At 43.5% G+C, this 27,662-nt stretch overlaps 1 protein-coding gene across 13 annotated transcripts in view; it reads right to left on the bottom strand.

The window, feature by feature from the left end:
- Window positions 1–27,662, bottom strand: part of RASAL2 (RAS protein activator like 2) — a 163,783-nt gene that overhangs the window by 43,984 nt on the left and 92,137 nt on the right. For 10 of the 13 annotated variants that reach the window (XM_005490209.4, XM_014269275.3, XM_014269278.3 and 7 more), the window contains exon 4: window positions 3,366–3,472. In XM_005490209.4, the coding sequence (XP_005490266.3) occupies window positions 3,366–3,472 (107 nt within the window). Of the gene's footprint in view, window positions 1–3,365; window positions 3,473–4,246; window positions 5,163–9,423; window positions 9,925–19,639; window positions 20,487–27,662 lie in introns of those variants that run through there. The other 3 variants (XM_014269280.3, XM_074546353.1, XM_005490208.4) reach the window with 3 other exon arrangements.

Below are 27,662 nucleotides of genomic sequence, written 5' to 3'. Positions count from 1 at the left end.
ATCCATTATTAAAATGATGACTTCTCCTATATATGTATTTATAAACAGCACACATCTGTCTGTATGTGAGTAGAGACATTTCTTCATCTCTGTTCTGCCACCTTTTGTGCCCTTCCCTTCTCTCCTGACACACCTGGAAATTGTCAAACATCAATGTACTCAGCTGAACTTAGATGGAGACTAATGTTTCAAGATAAGAAAATCTGGGGCAATGAGGAAGAAAAAGAAAGGACAAGCACCAAGAGCTCTTCTCTCTGTCTGTGTTGTGCAGTGTCAGCATTTGCAGAATACCCTTTACTCCCCTTGGTGGGAGATAACCAGAACACATCATGGAATCAGAGAATGGTTTGGCTTGGGAGGAACCTTAAAGATCATCTCATTCCAACCCCCTGCCATGGGCAGGGACATTTTCCACTAGCCCAGGTTGCTCAGAGCCCCATCCAACCTGACCTTGAACACTGCCAGGAATGGAGCACCCACAGGTTTTACTAGGCAGCCTGTGCCAGGGCCTCACCACCCTCACAACACACAGGACACGCTGGTCTATGTAATGGTTCATCCTGAAATTCTGCTTTTCACACACTAGTACATTTAAATATACAGCTTTTCCTCCAGTGCCCATGCAGGAGGTAAAAAGGCAAATTTCCCAAACTTTACACATCAGCCCTTAAAAATAAATCCCTCATTGACGACCACTGCTGAAGAGATAACTTAAAAAATGCATTGTCAAGGAAATGTTTGCTTAAAGGCAATTATGCTGTGATGAATCAAAATTCCAGATGCTAAAGCAATGCCAATTAGCAGCATTAAAAAAACAGATGCCTTGTTCTGAGTGAGTACCACTGCCTGTGCTTGAAAGGAAAAAACCTGCACAGAACATGCTGGAAGCCACTGTCCTATTGAGAAGACAGCTTTTAAATAGCTGCTCTGAGAGACAAACTTAAAAAGCTGTAAAAGCAACTTATTATGAAAGTCTCAGCATAATTTTCCATCAGGATGGAAGAAGGTTAAGCTGTCCCCTGCCTTAAGCTGCTTTCTGTTAGAAATCCAAGCAGTGAGCAGACAAGGTATGGCACAGAGTCAGGGCCAGGGGAAGAATCACTGAGACAGCATTATGCTGCAGCTGCCTGGAGCCCTCCAACCTGCACTCTAGGTGACAAAGCCTGGAAAAACAAAAAAGCAAGTTCTTTTACTGTTGGTCTCCTTTATATGCAGAATAAATCCCTGTCAACTAGGGACAACCTCACAGACACAAATTTGAAGCTGTCTTTTGCATCCTTCACTTGCAGCTCTTCTCAGATCACTGATCCAAGACTGAGACTTTCACGAGGTGACCAAGTCACCTTTCCTCCTTCTCTGAGAGCTGGGAAATTCTTATTATCAGTCAAAGGCAGGAACATGATTCCTCCCCATCTTCTCAGCCACCTATTAGGTGTGTGCCAATCTCCCAAGTTAACAGTGGGTTCGGTTTCAGCAGTTTTGGCTTGAGCTCATCTGTATTGTTAAGAAAGCTGACTTCTAATTGCAGCTTGTTCTTTTAAACAGCCCACAAGGTGCCATGCTTTAAAGCAGGGTGATCTCAGCCCCCATTTAGGAGTAACAGGGTATAAATGGGTTACTCAGAACAAAACCTCCAAAGCCAGAAGCCTTGTCCCCACCAGGAGGACAGGAGGGTGCATTATGCTCCTGGGTGTACAGGTGGTCAGGCAGACAAAGCAGCAGAACCCAGCTCCACGTGGCACAAATAGCTTCTAGCTCTCTGCTGGTTTGTGCCCAAGAAAAGCAGCCAGGTACTGCTTCCTGAGCCTATTTGCCAGAGTCCTAAAAGCACAACACACCACCAGGGGAAATGAGAAACATTCTGCAGGGTTCTTGTTTTGAAAGGGAACAGGAGCTAAGAAATATCAGAGAACTATTAGAGAAGAATTAGAGAGCCATTAAAACATTACTTAAGAGATAGGATCATCATTAAAAGGAATGGTACAAAAATGAGGAAAAAAAGGAGGCATATAAAGGCATATAAAATAAACAATACAGATAGTCATCAAACACTTCTGACACTTAATAGACAACGGCTACTACAAAGCACATATACATCTAAAGGATTGAGCTATTACTTATAGATGAAGGCAAAGAAAACAGAATTTCTTATAAATGAAGACATGGGTAAGACTTTTGAAGGTTCTCAGAGTTCAGAAATCTTCCTGGAACTCTGTGTATCATAGATTCAGTATCAAAATCTCAGAACTTGACATAACAGAATATTCTTGTATCAGCTTCACATACAACTAGATCAAGGCCCCTTTTTCCCCAAGTAGCATCCAGAAAACAGATCTCTGAAGTGACAGAGGATCCTTCACAGAACACAGCATAGCTCAGGTGGGAAAGCACCTCTGGAGATTGTCTAGTTCCTTCCAATCTGTATTATTCTATGACTCTGGAAAGAGCCCAAGTAAGGATACCCACTGCATTCACTGCTTCCTTGGTCCCTTTCTGCATTCCAATATATCATGAATTCACAGGTTGCTTCAAACACCATGTATTCTATACACTCTGACCAACCTTAATACTTGAATAATTTAAATAACTCTCATTACATCTTCTGGCTGTTTTTTAAATTTTATTTTTAAAATGACACGATGCAGGATTTATTCTGAAGTACAAAGATTGCTTGCCAAAAGTAAAGGAGAGCATGAAAACATTCACAATATTCAAGTTAGATTTTTTAAAGCATGAACAAATATTGTTGAAAATTACTGGGCACCTCATTTTAACTTGATGATTTGTCCTCAGTCTAATAATAGAAATGCCTTTTTGCTGCTGGACACACTGACCAAAGACTGGCCAAGCAAAACCCAGGCTGTAGCTGAACCACTCTCATGCAAACTCACAGCCAACCAAACTCAGAACAAATCCCAAAGAGCTAAAGAGGAATTAACACACCTGCAGAAATTTCATCAGCTTCTGAATAAACTATAAAATCATTTCAATTTTCTATGTACTTCACTGGCAAGGGGGAAAAATAGCTAACCTAAAGGAACTTGTTTCCTTGTCAGGATTGAATATGGAATGCAATCCCTGGAGGCAACTTCAAAAGTATTTATATAGGTCGCTGCCTACATTAACACTGATGTTTCTCTATCTGCAACTTCACATCAAGGCAATGAAAGGAAGCAAGTTAGGGATACATCAGGAATCTTACTGATAATATATGACACTTGATAGCAAAACCTCTTGGTCAAGTGGCAATATTAACCAAATATCCCTCTGCCCCCAGGCTCCCCCAGCCTGGCCGTACACTGATATTTGAATGTCCTCCTCCCATGCAATGAGACAATGCCCCTGTGCAGGGCAGGCACACTTACTGGTACTCTGAAAGGAGAAGTGTTCGGGACATCCATGGAGTTGGTTTTCTCAGAGGTGCTGGTCCCCGAGATGCTCCGTCTGCGAGGAGATCTCTCTGCTGGGACCTCTGAGGGAGAGAAGAACAAGGTGGTGAATGGGTGCCCGGGGGTGGGGAATAGTCAGGCTTTGTGCTCTCTAGGACAGGAGCCTCAGGAAAGTTTTGAGTGCCTTACTAAGCTGCTGAATGAACCCACCTCTATTTACCTGTATCTTATTCACTTGTTAACCTACAGTGGCATTTTCACTGGCAGATTCAAGGTTGTGAATCTGATTTGACTGTGGAAGATTAAAATAAAAAGCGCTTCTAAAGATCAATATCTGGACATACTTAATATTCCGTTAGTGTTTGAGAGACAGTATTCAGAGAACTTAAATCTATTTTTGTTTAGATGTAATTTTTTTATGTAAGCAGTGCAGTAATTAAGAGAAAACTCCAACCAAGACCCAGGGAAGCTCAGTTTTAGTCCCAGCTGAATGCAATTCGGCAAAGGTCAAAGTTCGGTCCTGTATGATCCCACTACTTGCTCAAAGCATGCAACCAGCAGAAGACTTATAAGTGCCTGGTAATATGACATATATATCTCTGCAGATAAAAAAAAAATAGGTCAACTTCTCCTTGTTCTGGCTGTATGACCTTACTAAGACATGACTTTGGCATCTTAAATCCATGCAGACTGATCTGATGAGCACGAATATTCATAAAAGCTGCACTAGTCTTTGACTGTACAAATACTGGAATAACAGCATAACAAGGTACACACAGCATTAAAATCCTCTCCACAAACACACATCTATGCATTTTTATATAGAGCTAGATATGCATATGTATGCATACAGATACCTTTATCACAAGTGCTGCCCATCTCCAGCTCAATTGCCAGACTTTAAAGAATCCAGCTTCACAAAACACCCCCCGACACGGGGAGGGAAAAAATCACTTCCTAGCAGAAAGTCCATTGTTATCTTCTGAACCTTAAAGAGCAGGAGCAAGCCGTGACTCCGGGCAGGGGCATTGTGACTCCTGCCGTTCTCCTTTCAAGATGCCGCCTCAAGTTCCATTGCCGGCCCCGGGGATCCGTGACTGGCCCCGGAGGGATCGCGGTGCTCGGACCGCCCTGCCTGCCTCCCTCCCCGGCGGGGAGCAGCGAGCGGAGCGGCAGCAGCAGCGCCCAGCACTGACTGCAGCTCCTCAATCAATCGCTCCGGCTGCACATCCTCATTAGTTACTTTCAGGCTATTAACAGACGCCCAACTGCCGCCTTCCCTCCGCTGCCGAAATTTTCCCTGAGCATCCTGATGCACGGCAGCGAAAAGCAAGGTTTATGGGGAGAGACAGCCAGCTGGTGCCACGAGAGCGGCGTTCTCCTCCAAAGAGCCGGGGAAAAAAAAGGAGAGAAGCTTTCTTCAGGGATAGCATTACTTGTGATGCCTTTGCACGCCGGATTTTGATTTCAGCAGAGTTATGATACGTCTCTCCCATGGATGCTTGGAGACTGACAAAATGGAGCACAGAGGAGGAGAGGCGAAGGAATCCGGACCCTGCAGTATTAGTGTCTCACTCGGCAGATATTTATCTTTTAACAAAAGCAAACTGCTGACATGGAGCCCCTCGCTGTTGGGGAAAGGAGTGCTAAGAGGGGGAGCAGCCTGGGACCGGGCAGAGCCCAGCACACACAGGTGTGGTGTGGCACCGAGGCACAGCCGGCTGTGGGGGCGATGCCCCAGCCCTGCCCGCAGCCACCGAGCCCATGCCGGCCCGCCAGAGCCAGCGGGAGCAGCAAGGAGAGAGAGATGCCCTGTGGGGACAGCCCTCCTCCTCCTCCCTCCTCCTCCTCCTCCGGAGCAGCCCCGGCTCTGCTACAGCATCACCTGCTCCAGAGCTGCGGGGTGAGTCCCCACCAGGGCACCCTTGGAGAACAAAGCACTTGGAGCAGGGCCAGTCCAGCCCAAGGTATTTGAGTCCGTCAGTCCCAGCAGCTCAGGAGCCTTTGCAGTGCTGCCAGTTTTACCTGACTGTGCACTTTGCTATCACCAGCTGCCTCCCTGGCCTAGATGAAGGGAAACTTTATTTTCTGCAGCACCTGTAAGTACTGCTCTGCCCAGGGTATAAAGAATTGTCTCTGCCATTCCCATGTCCATGTAACAAAGGCAAACGGGATTGATGTATTATTCCATTGGAACGGGGCTAGAGTGAGCACCTTTGATCTCACTCTGACTAGGAAGCAGTAACGTAAGAGGTTTGGCTTCCTCCACTCCTCACGAGCAGGAAATCACATCAAAGCTGCCCCGGTAATTTAAAACACTCTGTTAACTTTGCTGAGTCATAAATGGAAACACCAGCACTAATTCCTCACTATTTTCCAGGGAAAGAGCTTAACTTTAAACTGAATGGAGTTGAAAAGCTGCCACAAGGAATGTGCCTGGCTCCCTCACCTGTCGTCTCCTCCCCAACATCCCCCCAGCAGCAATCCAACTTTTCTGCAAATACAATGTTGGCATTTCATCAGTAAAATTAGTTTCTTCTTTTCTCACACCATCACAGAAGTGTACCAAATGGGGAAGGGAAAATTAAATATTCACTAGGTACCTGCAGTGAACTAAAAATAAAAACTACCTTTCCCTCTCTTCTCCTTCTAAAAAACAAGAGCAAATAGACACACTTAGTCCCTAGGAAAAGGAAGACCCAGATAGAGCAAAATTGTCGGGATATATTAACTGGAAATCAAAAGCTGAAGCAACTTGCTATGACGCCTGTAGAACAGCATTTTTGCTGAGTCTTGAGAAAGAAATCTATACTGTCACCACCAGGCAAAAATTAAGACAGTTCCCTCCCCTGCTCCACTAGTAATGCTTGAGGCTACTCTTGCATAATCTTCACCTGCTGCAAAAATCAATGCACCTCTCATCAGCGTGGTATTACATTACAAGTGCTTTCTGCATTGCTCACTCTCAGGGACCAAGGCTACAGACAGATCACATTGTTTATCCATCAAAACAACCTGAAAGCATTATCAGCCCATCTGTTTCTGGGAAGAAAAGAAAAAAAAAAAAGGCAAAAGGGAAGAAAACCCACCTGACAGCTCCTCCCCATTTCAATCTTTAACAAAAAATTGTAGAATCTTACAATGGTTTGGGATTGAATGGGCCTTAAAGATCATCCAGGCAGGGACACTTTCCACTGTACCATCAAACAAATGAGTTGTAAACATTCCAACGGGTCACTTTTATCACCTGATATCTTGGTGATACCAGTAATACTTAGGGAAATAAGTATTTCTCCAAATAACTATTTACACATTACATAGCAACAGTCACTTCCTAATTAGCTGAGCCAATGACTCTGCAGTGGCAGATGCCTCTGAGGAGGGAACTGCCCAAGGATACAATGCAGGTAGGTCTCTTCTCCCATCCTGTTGAGTCACTCTCCACCCACAGCAACACCAAAGCTTGCTCTGAAGGCCAGGAGGAAGGTTTGTGTAAGCCAGGTGCCACTTCCTACACGGAGCAGTGGTGAGGGTGCCCTCCTCTGAAGGGAACCTCTTTGCCACAGTGGTGTAGCCTCAGTGCCCTCTGGTCACCACAGGGCTCTGGGGGCTCCCCTAAATTTCCTATGGCTGGGTGCTGTGGCCACTTGGAACATTTGCTGTTCTGGAAATTTGTGTTTTCACTGTGAAGAGCTTTTTCTCCAGGTGGGAGAAGCAGACACTAAACAAACCTCCCAGCTTTCTGGTTCAGCCACACCAGCTAGGAATTATTTGCAGATATAGAAGGAAGAACAAGAAGAGGAAGAAGTGTTTCAACAGCATTTTTCTGATGGGGATTACCTAGTGAAATAGGAAGCTTCATATAAAAGTATAATAAAAATGTTAATGTTTTATCTTGCAATAAGCATTCTCTCTCATTTTGCTCACTTGGGGAGAATTCAGACTTGGGCCCAATCCACAGATTATCATAAAAATTTCATTAAATGCCTGTACAAAAAACCTAAGGTAAGAGAACACTCAAACCCCCTAATCTGTTTTAAGTCCTGAAGTCCAAGTTTGTATTCTGACTAAAATACATTATGCAAATCCTGCAAGGTATAACTTAAAGGAAAAAACGGAAATTTGCAGAGATAGCTTTTCCACATTTATCAAGGCAACCAGACAGGGAAAATAATCACAAGAAGACACATCAGAGTGAATGCAACCAAGTTTCAGGACACTGAAGTGCACAAAAGCTGCCAAGCCTGGAAAGGGAAATACAAAGGGAACCCTGCAAAGCTCACTGGCTGTAGAACTCCAGCATCAAACAACTGCGAGATACAAACTATGATCAAAAACTCTCCCAGTCCATTAGCAGGAGTTTGAAAAGAACTTACTGTGCTTTACTAGGGATTGAGTCGATCAGATAAGTCTTGGAAGATGACCCAGGTAACTATAAAAGATTTTTAATTTACAGACAGGCAATTCTGTTGGTGTTAGACACCTGCATTGTGCTGGCACATAAAAAAGGTATAATTGAATCAGTGCCCAGTATGGAAGGTGCATAGAAAGCAACCGAAATGATACAAAAAGTCACTTAAAAGATTCTTAAGTCATTGATTCCTAAATGACTTTACAGTCTGAAAGACAAGACCTAACATGTGAAGCAGGGGAACACTAGAGGAGGCTGGAAGAAAAGGCACAGATATCACAGGAGAGAATAATTTGGGGGTTTCAAGTATAAACTCCCACAATTTATTTTCCCTGAAAGTTTGGAGGAAACTGTAATGGCATTGAGTGCAACATCAGCTGTGCTTACACTGATGCATTCACTTTGAAGCAGAAGAACAAATCCTCCAGCTCTAAAAACCAAGTCAGAAATGAAGCAGATGCACATCCCTAAACTGCTCAACACATGCTCTGCCTGGCTGTACAAAACTTGGGCTAGTTGCTCCTTTCTGACCTCCCCATGCAGCAGCCTCTAAAACCTCCCTTAATGGTTGACTCCACACACAGCCAAACAAATTGCCTGGACAACAGCGCCAACACAAAAGCAGAGACAAGGAGCTGCTGCCCATGACCTGGAGATGCTGATGTCCTCGTTAGTTCCTAATGATCTTGGACTGCCCCTGCTAATTCAAATTACCTTGTGTTTGCTGCAGAGATTGCACACAGACAATTAGCACGGATCAGCTGAGGCATGGTAACTTGTTCCTGCAGCCTAATTTGTTTAGAGGCTTATGATTTAAACACACATTAGTATGATATCAATATTTATTGTCCTCCTTATTAAACAACAGCCTTGAGCCACAGCTTTCCAAACCAATATTTTACTGTCTGCAAAAGGGCTGTGAATAGAGGCATTCTCTGAAAAGCAATCCTTTGGGACAGCCTCACTGGCTCTTGAACACACCAAAGCTCAACAGCTCCTGCCTGCTCCTCTCCATGGCCCAGAAAGCTGCTCCCAGCCTCAGCACTTCTTGCTCTGTGGCAGGATTTTGTCCCTGAGCAGGAGGAATTATTGTTATGGACACAGGAAAAGACACAATGCACTGCAGATATCCAAGAGGTGCCAGTGAACCCTAAACCTGGTCCCACAGTTAAGACACCACTTGGAAATTTTTATTCTAAATGCATCTGCACATTTCTCTTAAGAAGAAAAACTTTGAGCAGTCTCCCCTGATTTATCTTGCTGCCATCACACAGTTCAGAAGTCAGGCAAGCTGACAGAAATGAGAGGAAGTGGACTGAGCCCAGTGATCAGCTTGTCAAAAGGCACAGAGAAGAAAACCAGAGCAGTAAATAACATTGTTTATCCAGTTCAGTTCATGGGCCGCAGGGCGCGTGCCCATTTACAAGGTAACCCTTGCTCAGTGTGTTTGTAACTATTTCAAACACGCTGTAACCAAGTTTAATTAAAACTTGACACCACTTAAAAGCTCATAAAAAGAAATAAGGTCAGGTAACTGAAACACCAAAGAAATTAACCACCAAAGTGGTAAAGTTTCCCAGTAAGTGTTAAAACCCCAAAAATGCAGTTTGTACCCTACCGTACCAAGGAACGAGAGAAGGCTTTTCTCATCTTCCGTGCTGCTATCCAGCCATTCAGCCACATGCCCAGGAGAAAGCAGACTTATTCTCCAGCCAGAAAACTTTTCCATACAGAACACAGTAAGTGATCGAAGCAGGGGAGGAAGGATGGGGAGGAGCTGATGGTCTTGGGATTCCAGTACTCCAGTTACAGCCTACACTGGCAAACATGGGAGCCTGATCTGCCCTGTTCTCCCAACCCTACCTCTGCCACGGCAGGCATGGGTGGGAGCAGCAACTGGGATTTGTACCTGTCCCTTTGTGGCAGGTTTCAGTCCAGGCAGGAACAGACAGAAGGCAAAAAAGGGAAGCAGGGGACACTGAGGTCTCAAAATCCAGAAGAGGCAGCAGGTTATGAAAGAATCAACTTAAGTAAAAAGTAGAAACACATCAGTGCTGAAGAAGCTCAAATAAGTCAGCACAATAGCTCATCAGCTAAATGCAATGTAGCCCTACCACTCCTCACAGTGTTGGCTTTGTTTGAAGGCTCAGGTATTGTGCTTTATGCTAGGAAGGAAAAAAAAAAAAAACAACCCAGCAAGCTCAGAGGCAATTTAAATCCCCTCCCCACTTCTAACGAGCCTGCATTCCCCTGTTTACAAGCCCCTTCCTGCTCCAGCTATTATCCCAGCATCCCAGCCTTCCTTGCAATGAATTTGTTCATGCAATGGCAGGTTGATCAATGTGTGAATAGAAAGCTCCCACCCCTCCCTCTCCCCTCCTCCTGCATGGCGGCGCATTGATCGGCAATAATGGAATCTGCTGCTGGCTGCCAACAGCAGCACGGACAGGGAACTGCTCCTCTTCCTCAGCACCACGACAGGGGGAATCCCTCCTCTTCCTCAGCCCCGAGCGCTGCCACAGCCCTGCTGGACTCAGCCCCCACTGCCACAGACACAGGTAAGGACACAGCAGCAATCTTGGGGGCTCAAAGAAGCCAGCAGCACTGATGGGTGGTTATTTATCTAAAAAAAATAAATACCAAGCCATCAGCACTGATGGGTGTTATTTATTAAAAAAAAAACAAAAAACAAACAAACCAAAACCAAGGTAAATGGGAAATAACTCCGTCCTGCCTGGACAGCGAGCTGGCTCTGCAGTGAAGCCTCGTTGCTGTGACTTTATGAGGGGTCACATTTAATCGTGCAGGATTTACAGTGTAAGATTTATTCCACACAAAAGAGCGTTTTGCAGGTTTACACATGCACGAGCAGCGACGAATCCTGGTAAGTGAGGGACTCCTGGGCCCCACAAATCAAAATTGCCTTTGTCCTCAGGGGATGGGGCTGATGCTCTGATCAAACTGCACTCTTTAAAGAGACAGCTGCCTTTTGCTCACCAGTTTCTGAACCTGTCTTTATTTTAAATAATTCATACACTTGCCAGTCCCGATTACAAACAGGGATATTTGCTGACCACTGACTAAAACCCAAGCTACACCAAAAAGCCATTAGATCAGCAAAGCAAAAAATTAGATACCAACCAACAAATGAATTGGAAAAAAAAAAGAAGAGCTATCAAGTCCCAGCAGGGAGGAAAATTCCAATTACTAAGACAAACTGTAGCAAGTATTGTTTCTGCAGGACAGATATTTTCATGAAACACCTGCCAAGCAGGGCAGATGCTCTACAGAATTCCCAGTTAATGAGGGAACGTGGGACAGGCAGGCAGGAGCCAGGTACCCCAGCAGCATGCCAGGCTGAGCAGAGCTGTCCTCCTGTTCCCACTGAACAAGTGCAGCTGTATCCCATGGCTGGGATGGAAACCCAGAAACATTCCCTACATCACATAAAATCTTGTGATAGACAGATTTCCACCTGTGCTAAAAGAGCTGATTTATTTTTTTTAATGAACTGTTCCAACAGATTCCCCTCTGTGTGTGGGAGGATCACATTTTGTCCAACTTTCACAAGTAGAACCTTTTCTTTAAGACTGTGCAAATCAATGATGTAAATCTACTTGCAAAAGAATGGAATTAAATAACTTTTCCAGAAAGGATTAGATAGTTATTTTGGTCTATCTGGTTGGTCAATATGAAATTAAAATTTCAACTCCTTTCTTATAGTTCCCTAATCAAATCCTGTACTCGCAATCACCTGGGTGTCTTTCCATTAAAAACTTGTAATATTAACTACCTTCTCTATAAATAAAAGGTTCTAGAGAAAACAGAGTTATGAGTATTGATTTCCTATGAACACTTACCAATTTTGTATCCTTTCTAGGAGTACAAATCACATACAGATCCTGTTTTCCTCCCTGGCTGCCTCATCTTGTGTAATAATTTAGCTTTATTAATCTCTTCCAATATTTTAAAATGTTCATGATAGCAGGGGAAATATATTGCATATCAAATAAGAAACTGGCTTATTGGAGTATTTTAAAATATGGGAAGATTAAAAAAAGCTTTGTTAAAAATAGAACTAGAACTGGCAAAGACTTCAGGCAGGAGGATTCAACTAGGAACTGAAAGGACAGTGAAGTTTTTGATAAGCAGATTTTTCTGGGAGTTAACATTCCTGGGGAAACTCACAGAGGGGAAAACCCTGCATAAATGAATCCCTATTATTTATCTTAGTTCTGTGTGGTTTAACAGGTCACACTAACATGCAGTGCAATACAACAGTCACCTGCCTGCAAGGGACTGTCAGGAGGTGGAGACTGACATCAGAACAAAAGCAAGAATTAAAAAGTCCTTGTAAGAGAGTAAGTCATGAACACAGTCCCCCTAGAAGTGCTGGGAATTTGAAGTGATAGAAAAGATGTAGGAGAGACACCAGATCCATCTAACCTGACTTGAAACACCTTTAGAACATCCCCCAGTGACTTCATCCATCCCCTGAATTATCTCTGAACAAAGACCTGGTTCCAGAAAAAAGGATCCCCAGTTGTCAGCACCCTCACAAAGCCACAAAGAGCCTGTCTGATCCCCTGTAAGCTGTTCCAATGGTTAACTCCCCTCTGCTTAGCAAATTGCTCCTTAGTTCCAAGACTGAATTTATCAGCCTCATCTCCCAACCACTGGGCTCTGGCTGAGGTTTGTGTGCTTTGACAGACCATTATCAAACCCTGGGATCAGAAATGTCCTCTCTGCTTACATCCTTTGAACACTTAGTTTCAAACAATTCCTTCAAACATATCTTCAGACTCCTCTGAGCATTGATTTTGATTTTAAAATCTTTGCTGTGCAAGAAAGCCAGAGACAGCTCCACAGCTGCAGGAGGTGCTGCTCACAGCAGAACTTTTATTGGGAATACCTTCTTAAATCTGTCTTAAAGGAGGTCTTGTGCTCTAGAGCTTTCCAAAAACCATAAAAAAAGTCTTGTCCAAATTTTCCAGGACAGCCAGATTGCAAGATAAAATGCAAATCAGCATGAGAAGACTATTCAAAATATGACTAACTTATTTTCATGCTGTGGGACGTACCTACACTGGGAGTTTGTTGAACCAATGCAAATCCAGATGCAAACAGCTCTATTGACCAGAAGTATGGAAAATATGAAAATATAGAGAGACGGGAAGGGTCAGCAAAGCAGTAATTAAAAAAAAAAAAAAAAACAACAAAAAAACCCCAATCAAAAAGCAGGGACAAGAAGCAGTTAATATCCATCTTGAGAGACTGCTTTCCAAAATTAGCACCAGTAGCTGCACAGAATAGCAGGTGAGAACATGAGAAAAACCCAAACACTTTGAACAGGTTATCTCCCTCACCCCTGAGTTCTAAAAGCAGATGAATTCTCAAGTCTGGAAATTAAAGCAAGCCCTTCTGCTTTGGAGCATCTTACAAAAACCAATAATTTAAAACTTGTCTACATCCCTCCTTGGTAATTCCTGCCTTACAGCCCCTGACTGAACTCTGCAGCTGTCACAAATGTCACTCTCCTGAAGTTATGAGTCTGGAACCTGTGAAGCTAAGCAGCTTTGCCATCCTGTGAATTCAAAAATTAGCAAATTAGCTGTCTTGATCAGTGAAACTACCCAGAAGCAGAAGTCTCAGAGTTTTCTACAGGAATTTTTAGTAAGTGAGAATTCATAATATATGCAAATAATAGAGCAAAGATACCTTGTGATGCAGACGCTTTGTAAACACATAGTCAACGTAGGATTATAAATCATAATGTATTAATGTTCTCTGCATGAGGCATTTTCAAGGGGAGGAAAAATGGGTCTTACATGCACTAGGTGCTGACAGACTGATTGATGGATATTGCTTTAGGCAGGAGATGATGTCCTCACAGCTATATATGTTAGATATTGTACACCCAAGTCATTCTTAATAAAATGTCTTACAGATAATTTAGAAGGGAATAGAAACAATGAGTGTTTGTTTCTCCAACCCCTGGAACAATGTCATGTGTCAGGCAAAACTACTCACCTTCATTCCTGCCCATCAGGAAATAACAGGAGTTATCTGAGCACTTTGCCCCAGAAAAATGCAAAGCAGTACTAACTTTCCAGTCCTATTCTCAATGCCACAGCATGGAGCAAGCAGCTGGCTTGAAAATAAGTTTCCCAGACACCTAAAAATGTCAATTCTACATGCACAAGGCTCCATTTCCTTCATTAAATCATTTTAAGTGCCTATCTATAATGAAAGTAATTTTGCTTTGAGGAGCAGCATTACAATATAACAGCCTCCTAACCAAGCTGTGATCTAGTTCAACAGGATCCCAGTGGACAAGGCTGACTAACTCAATCTGTATTAGGAAATCATGATGGGAGTATTCACAGTTATTTTGGAACATGGGTAACTTTTTTGGCTTAAGCTACCTGAGCAAAAGCAGTGTGCAGTGAGTGCTGTGACAGGATCCTGTGAGCAAGCTATGAGCAGAATAACTCTGTTGCAGTGTAAATCAATAGCAAAATTATGTCAGACATGAGAAGATGGAGACAGCCCCATTGGAGCATGGCAAAGTACACAGAAAGCCCTTTTTAATCAGAAAAAAAAAATAAATGGATGGACACTCAAGTCTCTCTTGAAGCCAGTTCATTTATTGTGGAAAGTGAAACCCTGCTGATGAAGTGCCAGCCCACACATACACATTATAGCCCAGTGTTTTATCCTTTCAGATTGCCTAATGAAGTGATTTTAGCACAGTCACTGATCTCTACACTTACTCTCAACAGCTCTTAGCCAGCTGCAGATGACAACCTCTGCACACTGCTGTAATATTGTCACTTAGCTGGGTAATTGTCCTCCTCCCTTCCAGAGTGAGCACCACCAGCCTTCCCAGACCAGCTGAGATCAGAGACCTTTACCAGTGCTTACTCAGGATGGGGGGCAGGAAAAAAGAATTTCCTAAACAACAATTTCAGGAACACAGAGGAATCCAGGGGCAGTGAAAGCTGCGCCTACTGACAGCCTGGAAAGATAAATAGGGACAGAAAGGCCCAAAAGGAAGGTGAGAAAAACAACAAACCTTGACCTTCTGTAGTATATAACAATACAGGTAATTCAGCTGGGCACAACTGTTGGATTTCCAGAACTTCACTGATGAACAACCATGGGGTATTTTTTCCCACTTCCACACCAACTTAATTACATTTTTGTACTCAAGCCAACTTCCCTGGTATCCTCAGAATAGCCAAGGGATTCAGCTAAGTTACACTTCTAGCAGGACTGCAAGTTTCTAAGTACCTATTAATGACCACTCCAAAAATATTAAGCTAATTTAATTCCAAATTAGGGCCAAGATGTTATTTACAGAGCCATCCACTCTGGAGTGCCTTTCCAGACTGTGAACCATATGCCTCATGTCAACAGGCATTTTGTATTAAAGTGTGAATACACCCAGCTATATATATTTAAGGAATAGAATGTAAAGGGTGCTTCATTTCTGATGCTGGCATTCACAAAATAACATTTTTCCCAGGAGTTTTTCGTCCTCACCTTGCAGGCCACATAGTTTTCACAATTCATGTGTTCACAAGTGCTGTATTTTGTGAAAATAATTGATTAAGGCAGTTTTGTTGGCATGCTTCCACCATTCATGTTGGTCTCTACTATTATTTCCTGACCTACTGTTTTTCCTTGGGCATAGAGGCTCAACCAGAGCTGGGAAAGACCCAGGATAGATTTTTCTTATTTAGACTCATTTGGATGACATCTCCAATAAGCAAACAAATGAAAGAACAAGTTAGTGAGGGCTGGAGTTTGGGTGGTGGTTGGTTTGGAGTCCTTCTATGACTTCAAAGAATAACAGAACTAGAGTTTTGAGAAAAACAGTTCACATGACAGAGAACTAAATATGAGAGAGAAATAAATATCCTGTCATTCAGTCTGCACCATTCTGGTTCCATCAGAATGCCTGACACCCACACAGATGGCTTCCATTCACCATGACCAATGTGATGATCTACTGACCATGACACTTAAGCTTCTGGCCAGATCACACAGGAACTGCCCAATCAACTGAAGCATTATTTACCCTCTTCCTCCAAGGTTTGGCTCCAGGTAACAGCCTCTCATAGCACTCCCACAACGAGTCCAACTTGTTGCTTTCAGCACAACCCAAATACCAGCGATTCCTGCAGAGCAGGGTTGAGGGTGCCGTGCCAGCGGGGAGCTTTACTCCACCCACAGGTCACTGCTTGCTCCCTTTATGCATCAAGAAACCACAGCTTTGCCAACACCATCAGGTGGGAGCTGAACTCTCCATGACTGGCACAGACTAAAAAAGAAGTTACCAGCATTTTTAACACCACTTAAGGAGACAGAAAACCACCACCAAAAAGCTCTCAGTGTGCAGTGGCCCCAAAGCACCCGGCTGGCACTTCCCAGGCAGCAGAAAAGCAGGAGCACTCCAGAGACTGAGTGACTGTGACCAGCAGCATGATTCCCTATCCTTGCCCATGAATCATGGGCTCCCTCCCTCTCACCACTCAGTTCCACCTGTGTTTATAGGGAGACTTTGTTAATCTCTGCCTGAGCACCAAAATACAGCAACTGCCAAAGCCCAAGGCCCTGCCAAACACTGGGGATTGGTGCAAGAAAGGCAGCATATGGAGGGGGTTTTTAATCTGTTCCCAAATTAGGGACCAGATTTGGTGGTGAAGCAATGAAGCACAGCAAGGGAAGAGACTGCGGAGTTGAAGGAATTTTTACAAGGACATACCAAGTCCTCCATCTTGTGGACATGACCTTAATTTCTGGCTGATGCAATATCTATGAGCTTCCTCCTGGACACTCAGTATGGAGAAAACACTGCTGACATTTTGGAGTGACTTTGGGACATACTGGGCCAGGCTTTAAGGGCATGAATGCTGTGAAAGCTGGCATTAGAATTATGCTTTCTTTTGTATAGTTGGCATTCTTCTGTAGCCATTACCCCTGGAACCAAACAGATGTGGAGACAATTACAACATCTATTCTAAAGGACCTGTCTGTAACGGTTTCAGTGAGACTGAGCTTGGAAATCTGACTGAAGTCTACTCCAAAACAACTAGAAAAATGGATAAACAAATAGAAAAAAATAGTTTTAATCCCATCTTTTTAAACCAGACATTGATTTTTTGATGCTTGTGGGTTGGTGCTACTTTTGAAGGTTGCCCAGAGACTCGTCTCTAAGGAAACATTTTGGCAGAGCTGTTTCACTCCTCTGGCAGGTGTTCACATCACAACATTGCCCTGCTAAAGTCTCTGCTCAGCACAGAGCAGGTGCAGGAGAAGAAAAATGCAATATCACACCCACAGCCCAAGGATCAGCACTGTTCTGCTAGGCAAGAATGCATCAGGAGCAATTTCTTCACTGAAACAGTGGTCCAGCACCAGAACAGGCTGCCCAGGGAAGTGGTGGAGTCATCTGGAAGTGTTAAAAAATGTGTGCATGTGGCCTTTAGGGACACTGTTTAGTGGTGGCCTTGGAGGTGCCAGGGTAACGGTTGGAGCTGATGATCCTGGAGATCATTTCCAACCTTACTGGTTCTATGGTTCCACACAAACTCACCACAGCCATTTGTAGCTGCCACCACCTGCTCAGAGAAGCAGCCATTCCTCTGTAACCCCATTTTTACAGTCATGTGTACCACAACAGTTTCACCATCATTTCCCATTAAATCCACACTCCCAGCCTGTAGACAATTTTACATGTGGAGGTGATAGTGCTGAAACCATGAGTTCTGCCCGTAGCTGCATTATTTGCTTGCTGACTTCCTGTGCAGATTTCCCTCTCCCTTACCAGAAGCAGTCACCCATAACTAAAGAAAATTAAATGGAAGGGGATCATTAGGTCTCCCTTCTGCCACTGGCCCAGTTTCAAATCCCACCATTATTAGCCCTCCTAAAAAACATTTGTGCTGTCTGATGCCAATTAGCCAAGAAATCTAGATAAAAGGAAGCTCTCCCTTTGTGGAGAATTGGACAAGGTACATACCTCTAGAGGCTGGAGAATGAATCTGTCTCTTGATGCCAACGAGCCATTTACAAATGCCATCCACACCCTGTAATTTGCTGCAGCCCCAAATTCTTTGACTTCCAATATTACACGTTACACTGACTCCCAGATATCAGAAAATGGCAATACAAGGCTCAGTGCAGCAGAATGTCCCTTCCTCCTGCTCATGCACAAATGAAGCTGATTTGTTCCCATGAGCTTTAAAGAGCCATGACAGATCTTTCTGACACAAGTCACCTCAAGTATTCATTGTAATTACACTTTTTTTCCCTCCCTGGAGATTTTAAAGAGAGAAAGAGTACCCACAGAGTATCAGATAAAGCTGGGCAACAACATGAAGAATTTGCAGGAATGTAAGTTGCTGCTCACATCTGCCTTCCACAGCTCCCCTGTATTGTACTCTTAATTCTCTACCCTATTAACATGTTAATCATATGAAAGAGCCCCAAAAACGAGACAAGAAATTCTAAAGGCAACCTCGTGGTAACTACCCCAAAAAAACACTTAAATGAAATTTGGAAGGAATAGGCATTGTGGTGCCTTGAACTTTTCTGAGCAGTTTGCCAAAAGTTTGCTTTCTCAAAGAATTGCATGTTTGTCTGAAAAAAAGCTGAGGCAGAAGGTTTTCATTTTCTGATCATGTAATTCAAAAGCAGCTGCAGAACAAGCCCATTGGTTCAGGCTAACAAAAACAGTCTCTCCAAGTTAGTAAATTAGTAATGTCTATGGATGAGGAGGAAAATGACTAAGGAGGAGGTCGTAATCAGCACCTATTAAAGGAGGTTTCCAAGGTAGAAAACATTTGACTCAGGAGATTCCATTCCCTGATTCCTTAGACAGCATTTATTGGTTTTGTACCTACTGGAAACTGCTCAACCATATCAAAAGGCAGAAAACTTAAATGTTTTCTAGCTTGCTATCACTTAATATATTTTAGGACAAAAGCTGCTGGAAAAGCAAGTGCCATTGCTAAGGCAGTGTCCTTTATATTGAAAGGAAACCGAATCTTCTTGGTTTTTACGTGGAACCTGTAGGATTCCCTGAACTGCTTTGATTTATCATCACTTTCTGGGGGACAGGAAGCAAGGTTGGCAACATCCTTCCTATGCTAGAAACATCTCATAATGCCTGCCACAAGGAAACTCTGACAAATATTCCTACAGGGTGCCCTTAAATGATGGCCTTATCTAGAAATTCAATGTCATTTAAAAATGTACTACCTTAGGTAAAGTAAGGGCTTAGGCAAGGGCTTTCAGTGAGAGGGAGAAAAAGAAACCTTGTGATTTTAGTGGCAATAAAATAGATTTTAAGCAGTTTACAAAAACCTGTTCTTCATCTTTGCATCTACACGTTGTTTTAATACTAACACTTAATTTCCATACCAGTGAGCAGAAAAGTACCAACATAAACATCTCTTTAAAGGAATGTATCCCTTTAAAGACCTTTGCACCAAGCTGAAAAAACGAATAAAAGGAAAATGCATAAATGAATAGAAAATGCACAGACATGTAACAGGGACAAAACCCCGGCAAGTTTCGAGTCGCTTTGAGCCAAGTCATTTAAACCTCCAGCAGAACACCTCTGTGCCTCCCAGCCAACCCCGCCCCGCTGGGATCAGGGCAGGAATCACGGTAGGAATCGCGGCAGGGATATCGGGGCAGGGATATTGGGGCAGGAATAGCGCGGCGGGAATACAGGGGCAGGAATCAGGGCAGGAACGTCTCGGCAGGGACATCGCGGGCAGGGATATCGCCGCAGGAACCCGGCCGTGTCCGGAGGGATGTGTCTCACCTGTGCCCTGCATTCTCTGGGGATCCCCTCAGCTCCACCATGGTCCTGCCAGGATGCCGGGCAGGGGCAGCGGAGGCTCCGCGCTCTGTTCCCCGCGCAGCCGGAGCCGGGTCCAGCCCAGCCCAGGCTCCCTATGGAGCTGCCCGGCCCGGGCTGGCCGAGAGCCGCCCCCCGAGAGCCGCCTGCCCTGCCAGCCCCGCGGATGCTCCCCGAAAGCGGCGGCAGGAGCCAGCCGGGACGGGCACACGATCCATTCTCCCGTCCCACGGAGCCGGGAGGCAGCGCAGGAACGCGGGGTGGGGTGGGAGGGGTGTGGGCAGCAGGAGACGCTCCTGGGAAAAGCTGCCTGAGAAAACTCAGGGATCGCGAGCAGCTGGCTCCGAGGCTAAAATCGGCGACAGGGAAACTGAAGAGGGTGGTAGCTCACTGCAGACGATGCCCAGAGTGCAAGAAGCAGGTTTACATGAAAACATCTCAAGAGCTGGACCAGGAAATGTATCGGAATCTGCTTGGAAACTGCACTTCCTTGAAGATGTTTCCCCACTTCAAATGCTTCTACAGCTTAGGAAATACACATCACCAAAAAAGCCCCAAGAGCCACTTAAGCAAACAATAAACTTCCCTGCCTCCTCTTTGTTTTCTGCAATGCCTTTTATTTTTGTCCTTAAATTCAAAGATCTGACTTTGGCAGTGAAACGATGAAGTCTGATACCAATTGCCTTTTCCTGAGCTCTGTTCTTTTTTATTTTATTTCAGCAGTGCCGAGAGCTGAACTTCCAGCCACAGCATTTTCATTTATTTGTAGCTCTTTAAGGCACAGAAGCCAAACCTTACGCAGTTTGGTTGCTGCTGCCACCACGTTGTGACATCCCAACAATAGAGAGTGTCATGTTTAAATGCCCATTTTTAAAGTGCCCTCCAGCAGGTCCCACCTGCCAGCCAGGGGCACCAGAGCGCACACACACACACACACACACACACATACACAAGAATGTGAAGTTGCTCAGCCTGTTGCTAAACAAAAATTACTCATCAAGAACTGAGGGGCTGCCTTTTGCTGTTGTCAAGAGCAAGTGTTCTGTTTATTTTTAATTTTCTTCAAATTTTTCCTAACTTTATCTAATTTTGCCATCTGACTGCAATACCTCTGATTCACCCCTTTTTTTCCACTACCTTTTTTTCTTGCAGGGTTACTTAAAACAGCTCCTGCACATTTTTACCTGAGACAATTTCCCACACCTGGAAAAAACAGCTTTGGTCACCCTACCTCCTGCCAAGGCTCAGGTGGAAAATCTGTGACAAAAAACAAGCCTAACCCTTGGGAAAAAAACTTACTGAATGTGTGATTAAACAATACTGACTCCAAAATAAATAATAAAAATTGTTACCGCTTCACTGCCCTCTAAAACCATTCACAATGCCAAATTACTGGAAGCAGCAGGGAAAACTTAGGACCAGGTGAGCCAGACTTTGTAGAAGAGCAGCAACAGCTCCTAAGGGCCCATGATCTCCTCTCTCCCAGGCACAGAGTCAGGAATGCTCAGGAATTGCACAGCACCTCCATTCCAGAGCTGGGCACCAGCACCACAGAAAAGCATCACTCCAGAGGGTGGAGCAACAGCACACAATGCATGTGCACCACAGGGCATGAGGGAAAAGATGGAAAAATTAAGGATTGGGACATGAAAGTTAGCCTGTGCATCTCTACAAAGGGTTCTTGTGCTTTTTTTGGGCAAATAATGGCTTTTTGTTGTTGTTATTATTATTATTATTATTATTATTATTATTATTATTATTATTATTATTATTATTATTATTATTATTATTATCATTATCATAATCATAATCATAATCATAATCATAATCATAATCATAATCATAATATTAATTATCATTATCACCATTATTATCACCATTATTATTATCATCATTATTATGATAATATTTATTTTTTAATTGCTTATTATTTTTATTTATTTATTCGTCATTTGGATTTGTTCCCATGTTTTCCTTTTTTCTTTTTCCGTCTATTAGGAATCCTCTGTTTTAAAATCAGGTTCTAACAGAAGGGTTAAAACTTCAGATTCATCTCTGAAATACAGCTATAATCTGCCTATTTCTCCCAAAGAAGCCATTTTTAGTGATGCAGGAAGGTTCAGTCCTGGCAGCTATTTTTGTCAGTCCTACAACTTGCTGTATGGGCCTCAAAAAAAGATTTCTGAAATCCTGAAGAATCTGTTTGACTCAAGCAAAGACATCTGCCGAAGACTTAGGCAGAAAGAGTGAATGGGGCAATTAATAAATAAATCAATTAGGGGTGGGAAAGACAGATTATTACAAGTACTTGGAATTAATCTAGAAATCTACCCAGATTCAGAAATTCAAAATGCAATTTGCAAAGTCTAGGGATAAAAGTTGCTTCCAGAAGACTGTGACATTGAATACAAATTATTAGAAACCCCTGATAATATTACATGACTTATGTTCAAATATCAGGACTCTTATGCTGCTGCTTTAGCTTGTCCATGGCACAGAACAGAGGGAAAAGACCATTGGTGAGGAGCAACAAGTGAAATGACTAAAGTTTGCAGTGGCCAGATCCTCACCTAAACTGCATCCAGCTCACTGAAAGGTCAAGGAAATATCTGCAGTTTCAACTGAGACAAAAAAATAAAGCAGAAAAACCCTTCAGTTCTTCACTGGGTGATATATGAGATCAAGCAGCCTCAAAAATACAGAATTATTAGTCTGTAGCCAAAAGCACTTTACTGCACACCAATTGTACCTTAATGGGCACTAATCACTGCTAGAATGTGCAGTCCTGTCCTGCTCCAAGGCTGCTTTTGAGACTCCAGGATGAGCTTGCAGCACAGAGGTGCCTGCTGGAAGAGTTCCTGATGAACTCCAGTGGAGTTCAACAGCCCAATTTCCTCTTGGAGGAGTCCAGTTTTCCTCTGTGCCTTTATTATTTCTCCTTTAAGTAAATGATCTCTCTCTGCTGAGCTGCTCAAATGCTTTTTGTCCATTTTGCAGATAAAAATCACAGTCCTAATCCTTCCCTCCCCTTGTGCCCTTCAAGAGGGATCACTGACAAAGGGTGGCAGGTTAATAAAATCCCCAGTACACGCTTGGGTTGTGGCTCCACTCCTACTGTGAGAGCACTGGCTCCATCAAAGCCAGCACAGAGAGCAGCTCTGTTTCACACCCAAGCTCCTGGAACTCCAGCCTGCTGCTGGGGGTGATTTGGACCATCTCCCAGGTCAGACTCAGAGCCAGCCCATCACCACAACAAGGATGTGAGCAGGATTTCTCTGCATGGAGCCGAATCCATTCCCCTGGCAAGAGACAGCAGCAGCCCCAAGGAGGGTGGGAGAGCAGGGAGAGAGGAATGTCACACCCCTGCACAGCACAGACAGCTTTGTACACTGAATTTCAAACTAAATGCACCTAATCCAAGCTCATCAATACCTGCATTTTTGAGCATCAATTTATGTTAAAGCAATAAACTGATCAACAGCTAATTCTGTAAACTAATACCCAACTTTGAATCAGATCAGTATGTTTTTGGCTCAACAGTCCAAACTAACTCTAGACAAGACAAGGTAATTCAGGCAGGAGGAAGGAAGGCTAATTGTCCATTAAGTGTTAAGCCAGTTGTTACTGATGGAAAAAAAGTTAAGTATACATGGTTAAGTGAAGTGTAATTACTTTTTGCCACAAGATAAGAAACTAGAAAAGAGAAGCCACAAAACTGAACAATCCAGTAAGTTAATGTATGATTTAAGGTAGATTTCTCTAAAGAACTTCAAAAATACTTTTTTATTGCTGTTCCTGAGAAAACAAAGGAAAATCACAGGGTCCTCCATAACAAACCAAGGTTTGGTTAGATCACAGGCAACAAATCTGCCCCAGATGGCCCAAGAGCCACCAGTTCTCAGAAATTACTACATTGCACAACATGCTCTCCTTACAGGGTGTTCTTTATACTCTCAACATAAAATTAAAAAATCACTAAAGTGATTTTTTTGTGTATGCTCTGGAAGCAGTGGGCAAGGATGTAATATACATTTCCAAGGGGAAAAAAAAAGCCCTAATGGATTATGTGTCAATATTAGAAAGCTGAGATTATGTGTTCTTACCCTTTATCTCTGCCCTAAAAAGATTTAAGATCTAAACAGATAAAATTTGCTTCATGATGAAACTCAGCTTTCAGCAGAGATGATCCATGTGCAGGGGAATAAAGTTTCAGCAGCATTCAGAACAAACCAAAATCCTTTGGCTTCACTTGTGTCATAGAAGAAGAAAGATAGCAGCTTGGCAATTTTCTGTATACAAATAACTCCAATTGCCCAGGGGAATGTCACTGAGATCCAGGCATCCTGTTTGTTACATCCAGCCTCCCTGGAGTCAGCTTTAATTTCAAGCAGAGTTGCCTAAACTCTCCATCCTTGCAAGGCAGGCAAATTGCACTGTACATTGTCCAAATTTCAGATCACTTCAGGGCTTTTCCCAAAGTTTCTTAACCTCTTTTGTGGATGCAAAATATAGCAGGGCACTTTTCACACAGTAGATGTTTCCCTCTGTAGCCTGTAAAGATGTCCAAGATGTCCTGGATTTCACAGGAGGTTTTTTAAAAGGCAACTCATGGTTTGCATGCATTTGCATTTTGGGATAGACCATGATAGGTAAATAATACCATCTAAAGACTTAAAAGTTTTCAAATTTCAATTGATCTTGGCATAATTACACTCCCTACTCCTCATACCCAAGTCCCAGCACTAAGAGATCATGACCCAAGGCAGCAGACAGTGAAGCAGGCAAAGGTTGTGGTTGTCAGCAAAGCCTTGTTTGTGTAATTACATCAGCCAAAGGCTTCAGATCCCAGCTTGCTAAAGGCTCCCACACATGTGTTCTGCAAACTCTGGCAGGTCTGGGCTGAAGGGAAGCAGAGAATGGAAGCAGAAAATGCATGGGAGCACCTGCAGCCTGTGGAAACACAGGGTGGTGTCACATCCCCTGCTCCCTGTCCCACCTCACTCCAGCATCACCTGGCAGCTGCTGGGAGCACTGAAATTGAGCTCTGTGGTACAAAGCACAGGTCAAAAAGAAAAAGAAGATCCCCAACCACCCACTGAGGCCTGCTAAATGACATGATAAAGGGAACTGGCAGCAAGGCATCTGATTCTCCTGGGTCTGCAGAGAGGAGGATGGGAGTCTCTCACAGGTACACACAAACAGGCTCGTGCAAGCCCAGCTTGGGCAAACCCAGAGAGCTGCAAACATGTCAAGTCAGCACATCTGAATCCATCCTCCTGCCAGAGATACTGCCAAACACACCCCTCCGTGTGAGGGCTGAACCCAAGCCCTGTTTTGTATCCCTGCCATGCACAACAGTTGGCAGTAGATGGGGGTTTTGCGCATGGCAGCAGGATGAAAAAGCAGACAGGGCTACTGGGAAAATGACTGCACCAAGACACATCATAAATCCCTACAGATGAGATACGGGAGCTGTGAAGTGCATTTTTTCATCCCTACTTCCTAACAGATATTCTTTGTAGGCCAAGCTGAGTGGTGGAGGGTGGACAGCCCTCTTGTTGGCACACAGTTTTCTCAGAAGTTACAGGGCTTCCATCATATCAAATTCCTGAATATCTCCTAAATAAATCTTTGCTGAACATAAAAACCTTTACTGAGTGTAAAAACTGGTGCATTGCAGATTCTCCCACTGAGCAGGTCACAAACAATACTTTTTGTTCCAAACTAAACTGTCTCCCTCTCCCCACCTCCAAAACTAGTAACCCTTTCCAGGTATTTATCTTAGATGTTACTGCACAAGGATCTTAATTATGTGGTGAGCACAGAGTAAATCTATTTTTTCTTTCATCACAAATACTCATTCCAGCTGGAATATACAGAAAGCAAAGCTCAGCTTTGATAGTTTCAGTTGTAAACAACTTTGTCTTAGAAAAAGAAGTTATTAAAATCACCCCAGGAATCTTTTTGGCTCTTTTCTGCTCTCTCCTGCCAGGTTTTTACCTGAAGGAAGAGCATGGGCTGGGTATTGGAGCAATCCTCCCCAGGCAGAAGAGCTCAGCAGAGACTTGCAGGAGCTGTTCTGAGGAACACAGCATGCAGCAGTGAAACCAGATGCTGCTTAACTCATCTTCTGATGCTCACTCCAATTCCAAAGCCTCTGGATTTTTAGAAGAGTAGAGAGGCAGGATTTCTGTCTGAGCCCAGCTAACTGCTCACCTGGTAGCAATGCAATTTAGGCCTGGCATCAAAACAGGTCTGAGCTTCATTCTCAATGCTAGTGACTATAGATGAGGACAAAACCAAAATTTGGAGGGGGCATCTTCATCTCTGACCTCCTTTCAGCAGCCCTTTTTCAAGAGATGCATATTCAGACTGAGAAAAAGCAGGGTTAACTTGTTTCAACAAGTGAAACAGTCTTTTTTTCTTCTTGGATGATTTCACCTCCAAATATAAAAAGAAGATTTATTTATCACTACTAGCCTTTCCATGCATCAGAAAATCTCAAAAAATCTTGCTGATGATACTCTTTCCTAATACTTGAAAATTTTAAAAAACAACAGCAACAAAACCAGACCCTCAAGCCTTTCCTCACTTTCAATTCCTCCTGATATTTTCACATATGCAGGCAAAAAAAGATCTCTTATTAATGCCACAAAGCTGCCAGAATCCAAACTTTTGCTGCGTAGCCTCCTCAACAACTCTCATTTAGAGTGAGCAGGTGGCAAGAAGGAAGCAGAGCAAGAGAGAAGACAATTATTTTGGGAAAGGAAGTGGTAACTGCTACTAGCCTGTCAAACAGCATGAATGGTGGAAATCTGAATCATGCTTTTACTGTATGAATGGGCTAATTCCAACACACTGCTATAAACAACGATCCTCTAAAAGGACGTAATCTCCCTAACAGGAAAAAATACACCTGTTAGAAAAAGAGCAGGATCTGAAGCAGAAATCAGGCAAAACAGAGATGGCCCAGCTTGAGTCCCTCTTCCTGTGACATTTAGGTGCTGCTCTCCAGGGTCTACATCACACTTTGTGATAGAATTACCCCATTGCGAATAACACTTGAAAGAAGGTTAGGGACTGTCAAGCTGGAGTTAGGAAGAAATTACAGCTCCATTTTTAGCTTTCTTGAATGGAGGCTCCTCTGAGTAAGTGGTGCCAAGATGAAATCCTAGCAAGCAAATGACATATTTAGAGTGTGCCTGTTCACTCACAGAGGTATTACTACAATGATAGGGATTATGCACCAAGGAAATTTCAGGGCATATATTTAACGGATGGCTTGCTGACACAACTCAGTGTACAGTGTATCTTCCAGACAGGAATTAAAAATCTCAGCATTAGCAACAACCTCTCCCCAGCCTGCAAGCAGAGGGCAAGCTTCTAAGCTAGCTGCAGATGCTGAGTGCCTCTGGAGTTAGATTTTTTAAGTGATCTTATTAGTTTTCAGTGTTTAAACAAGTCACTTTCTATCCTGTGCTTTTTTCCTGTGCTGCCCCTCCGGCCCTCGTTTGAGGGTGACCACAGTGGTTTCTGCTGCTCAGAAGGGATGGCTCAGCTGCTCCTCTGGCAGCTGCTGAACCATCACAAATTACAGCTTGCTGTACAGAAGTATGTGGAAATTGGTGTCTATCTTAGTACAAGGGACTGTAACCACAGTGGTGCAGCAGCTGCCTCCCAAACAGCTGAGCCAACCCTGCAGCAAGGGGGAAAATGAAAGACACTGAGAGAATGACTTCAGCAGCCCTTGGGTGAAGCACACTTGACTGAGTGCTGAACTTTGGGGAGCTACACATTTCTTGCTTCCATTTCTGAGATGTAACGTGGGTAGTTTGTCTCCCACACACTTCCTAGGAATGGTGCCACACGGATGTGTGCATAATTCTGTAAAGAATGCCACAGAAATCTGCAGAATGGGTGCTACAGCTGATGATGCAAAGCCCTTGAATAACACACACAGTTCCACTTGCTCCATTAACAAAAAGAT

This window comes from Zonotrichia albicollis, chromosome 8 (genome assembly GCF_047830755.1).
Source record: "Zonotrichia albicollis isolate bZonAlb1 chromosome 8, bZonAlb1.hap1, whole genome shotgun sequence".
Classification (NCBI taxonomy): Eukaryota; Metazoa; Chordata; class Aves; order Passeriformes; family Passerellidae; genus Zonotrichia; species Zonotrichia albicollis.
This window is presented reverse-complemented; position numbering and strand designations above follow the sequence as displayed.